The following is a 4147-nucleotide window of genomic DNA, read 5'->3' on the forward strand; positions in this document are numbered from 1 at the left end:
TGACTTTTCCGTAAATCGGTACTGTAAAACTCGCCCCTTTCCACAGCAAGCCACTGCCTAACTCGGCTCGTGGGGCCGCTGCTCACTGATTGGTCAAGATGAGGACGAATGAAAAACTCACAGCTTATTTCCTTTATGCTGCAGTTGTTGCGTCATTTTAAAGAGAGGACCGTGGTTTATTTCGTGTATACTTCCTAGCCTCTTCAGTCTGGCTTTCCCTTAAATCGGTCCCGTAAAACTTACCCTTTTCCACAGGAAGCCATAGTCTAGTTTGGCTTCGCGAGCTCGCTGCTCACTGATTTGCCAAGATGAGGACAAACGAAAAGCTCACGGTCGATTTCGTTTATATTGCGGCTGTTGCGTAATTTTGATAAGAGGACCGTGCTGCTTATCTCGTGTAGAGTTCCCAGCCTCTCCACATAGCCTATACGTGCATTGCGCGCCCTGTGCTCAAGATCCCATTGCTGGTGGTTTTAGAGATTTAGCACAACTTCAGACTTTCGACGAGCCAAAACAATGCCGCAAGATTGCCATCAACATTATATCTCATCCAATCGAGTGGTACTCACAAATCAAACCATGAAGGTCACTAGAACTCACCGAACACACATACGATTGTTAAACAGCGCTGGTGCCCGACACGCAAAGAATACCTCCTTTTGAAGAACGCACAGTCCCACTGACTGCAGGCTGCGTATGTTACATGCGTAACAGGCCGAGACTCAGCCGCACCAGCCATCACTGAGTCGCACCATGTCCGCCGGCATCCGGGAGACATATACACCAAGCCCGCCAGGTGTCCGGAGGACAGAGACGCCACGCCCGCCGGGCGTCCGGGAGACATATGTACCAAGCCCGCCGGGTGTCCGGAGGACAGAGACGCCACTCCCGCCGGGTATCCGGGAGACATACACATCGCCGGGTGTCCGGGAGACAATCACATCGTGCCTGCCGGGTGTACGGGGGACAATCACACCATGCCCGCCGGATGTCCGGGGGACAATCACACCATGCCCTCGACCCGACAGCGCGGCCGGGCGCCGGTGGCCGGGCCGCAGGGCGAGTCGTCCACAGCCTCGCCGATGCCGTCCAGCGTGTCCTGCGAGCCGAACTCGGAGTCGTCGCGGCGGCCGGAGAACTCGGAGCCGACCGTGTCGTACCCGGAGGCGGGCGTGGGGTCGGTCAGGCCGCCGGCGCCGCCCGCCGCAGCCCCCTTCCGAGTGAGACTCGAAGTGTCCGCCCGCGATAAACTCCGACAGCTGCCGCGGCCAGGGAGACGGTCAGCGGTCATACGGTCATACCGTCTGCGCCAATGTGACTTAGTGAGACACTCGGGAGATTTGGGATATTTTGGAACGGTAGGACATCTCCACTAGTCCAGCAGAGTGTGGCAATGCAAATTATATTTGAGGGTACAAAATAAGGTACATAATAACATGGTCCTTGCAACAGCGGGTGGAAATCGGTGACAATGCACTCATACTTGGAATTTTCTGCGTGCATGTGGCCCCATGTGCGCGGCATGATAAGTGCCAGTTAAAGAAACACAACGGAAGAGACACAAAGCTGCTAGCTCCTCACGTATGCCCAGTAATATTCCGGAATCGTGAGTACACCTCGAATCGTCATCCAAAGCACCATCGCCATCATCATCATAACTACCGCTGTCGTCACCACCATCGTCATCGACTCACCCTCTGCAGAGGCAGGCAGCCGACCAGTCGCCGGCGGTCCATGACGTACATCTTGTGGGCACAGAGCATGGCGAACATACGGTGCACCTGCACCAGCGGCGTCTCGACCGTCACCGAGAGTGGGAACGGCTCGACCTCGATCACCTGGTCCAGCTCGACGATGCGGCTCAGCTGCTGGCGGCGCCAGGCGCGCTGCAGCCGCTGCTCCTCCTCCAGGCGCTCCTTGGTCTGAGAAGGCGGCGGCCGGGCCAGGTCAGGACACGGAAAGGGAGGGGAGGGGGGGGGGGGTCGCGGGCCAGGTCGTCCAGAGACAACGGCCAGAAAACAGTCCGAAGCGATGAACGCATTAGGGCGAGTGTGAAGGGGCAAACAGGGCGACAATGCTGAAAGTAGCAAAGAAATGGTAGAAAGCAGAGGGAAAATGATGAAGTCAGAGGTCAAAATGATTTAGTAAGTTAACTTCTTACAGACAGGTTTGTCTCGACAGTGCATCTCATTCGTCGTTATTGTGGATAAAACAGGCATTTAGATCAGAGCGCGTCATAGCAAGATTCTCAAAGACTGTTCCATTTTGGTACATCACTTGGACACAGTTATCAACTCCATAAAACACTTTGGAGGACAAATGTACCTTGAACGTCCCTTGTGTAGGGCGACCATAGAATTACGTGGGCGGAAACACTTACTGGGCTTCTGATCGTCGTAAGAATATTGCTGGTGCGTTCCAGGGTCTTCTGAATCAGTTGGCCCATGTTCATTGCAGATAGATCGTTACCGTCCCTGAAAGAAGACCAGTTTCACAATGTGAAAATCTAGGGAGCACAGCAGTGCACAGGTAGAGCTTGCGTACATGAGTAACATATGAGCAATTCGGGAGCCAATGATTGTTTTCCAGCGTTTCCCTATGACTTCAATAACATTCACAACTGCGGGGAATATTGTAGAGAACTAGCTGGGGCCAGCACCTGAGAAGTTATTACAAAAGTGCCTTCAAAGGGCAACGCATGCGTTTACATTCCCCCTGCCCGGGTGCCCATGGTCCCTCATTGCCATGCTCCCCACACAACCAAGGACAGATTCAACGATCAACGCATCCCGGAAAGTGTTGCATCCTGGACTGTGTGTCCACGCCACGCACCTGTTGTACATGTCGGAGATGCTGAACTGCTTCTTCAGCCGCCGCTTGGTGTTGTGCGTGCGCTCCTCCAGGTCGACGGAGGCCGCCTTGGCCAGCATGCGCGCCATGCCGTCGCGCATGCGCGAGCTGCGGGAGCCCTGGGAGGCGAGCGAGTCGTACACCTCGCCGCTGCGGCTGGACAGGTCGGGTCCCGAGCGGCTGAGGTAGAGGGCGCCTCGCCTCGGCCGCGCGCCGCCCACCGGCGAGTCCGGCTCGTCTGCGCCGCTCCACGACTCGGCCAGCGAGTCGAACGAGTCGGCCGCCACCGGCGGTGGCTTGGCCGGCTCCGAGGCTGAGGCGGAGGAGCCTCGGCCAGAGTCTTCAGCCGCCTCGTCTCCCACCGTCCAGCCCGGCTGTCGGCGGGCGGTGAGGCCTCGTTACGACGCGGTGATGTACGGGTAAGACGCAGTGATGTACGATAGTGTGTAACTCCTAAGCATGCGATGGTAGTGACACTGCCTTCTGGGAGATTGTGTTATTGTGATATTGTGATTGTGTGTTCCAAGGGCTAGGTAAATAATGGACGAGGTTTTACAAGGCTCACAACTGCATGGGTGATTTGATGAGCTTTCTGTTGCATAATACATCTGCCATCAATCCTCTTGAGCACCCGATGATAACGCTCAAAACTGCAAGCCTGATTCGATGAACTGTCTAGCTGTACGAAACATTTGTCGCTTGTACTATGAAAAATCCAAAATATTGAAACAGTAATTTAAATCCAAGGAACCATGTACCAGAGGGCGCTTCCCCAACACCAAAACCAGCCACGTCACGACAAAGCATCGCGTGGCGAAGCACGCACTGACGCAACAATAGCGTAGCCCACGACCGCCACACATCCCACCATTCACAGCTCGCGCGCCGCTGTTCACTGACCGCGTCTGTCTCGAGGCTCAGCTCTGCGGGCAGGTCCGTCATCGCGAGTCCGCCCACCGCCATGTCTTGCTCCTCGACCCGCTTGACGCTGAACCGGGACAGCCGGCGCTCCTGGCTGGGGCGGGGGCTGTTGGCGGGGGTCGGCTCCGCAGGCTCCGGTGCCGTGGGAGGCTGCAGGTTACCGTTGGAGCCCTTGAGCGCCGACTTAGCCGGCTGGGAGCGCAGGCACAGCGGCTGCTTCGGTCGGATGGTGTTCTGCCGCACCAGATTCCAACGCACCTGGGAACGGAGGACAGATAGGATCGGAGCTGATTATGACACACACACACACACACACACCATACACACACGCAACCCACACACACACACACACACACACACACACACACCACTACCA

The 4147-nt window shown here is 56.3% G+C and overlaps 1 protein-coding gene across 1 annotated transcript in view; it reads right to left on the reverse strand.

Annotated features, from left to right (window-relative positions):
- Positions 1 to 337: 337 nt before the first annotated feature.
- The window catches only part of LOC119097310 (uncharacterized), a 22664-nt gene continuing 18854 nt past the window's right edge, over positions 338 to 4147 (reverse strand). The window contains exons 8-12 of the mRNA XM_037220356.1: positions 3751 to 4029; positions 2833 to 3224; positions 2381 to 2474; positions 1695 to 1922; positions 338 to 1259 (exon numbers count right to left, since the gene is read on the reverse strand). Of these exons, the coding sequence (XP_037076251.1) occupies positions 723 to 1259; positions 1695 to 1922; positions 2381 to 2474; positions 2833 to 3224; positions 3751 to 4029 (1530 nt within the window). The 3' untranslated portion in view covers positions 338 to 722. The remainder of the gene's footprint in view (positions 1260 to 1694; positions 1923 to 2380; positions 2475 to 2832; positions 3225 to 3750; positions 4030 to 4147) is intronic.

This window comes from Pollicipes pollicipes, unplaced genomic scaffold (assembly GCF_011947565.3).
Source record: "Pollicipes pollicipes isolate AB1234 unplaced genomic scaffold, Ppol_2.1 Scaffold_4295;HRSCAF=5057_pilon_pilon_pilon, whole genome shotgun sequence".
Classification (NCBI taxonomy): Eukaryota; Metazoa; Arthropoda; class Thecostraca; order Pollicipedomorpha; family Pollicipedidae; genus Pollicipes; species Pollicipes pollicipes.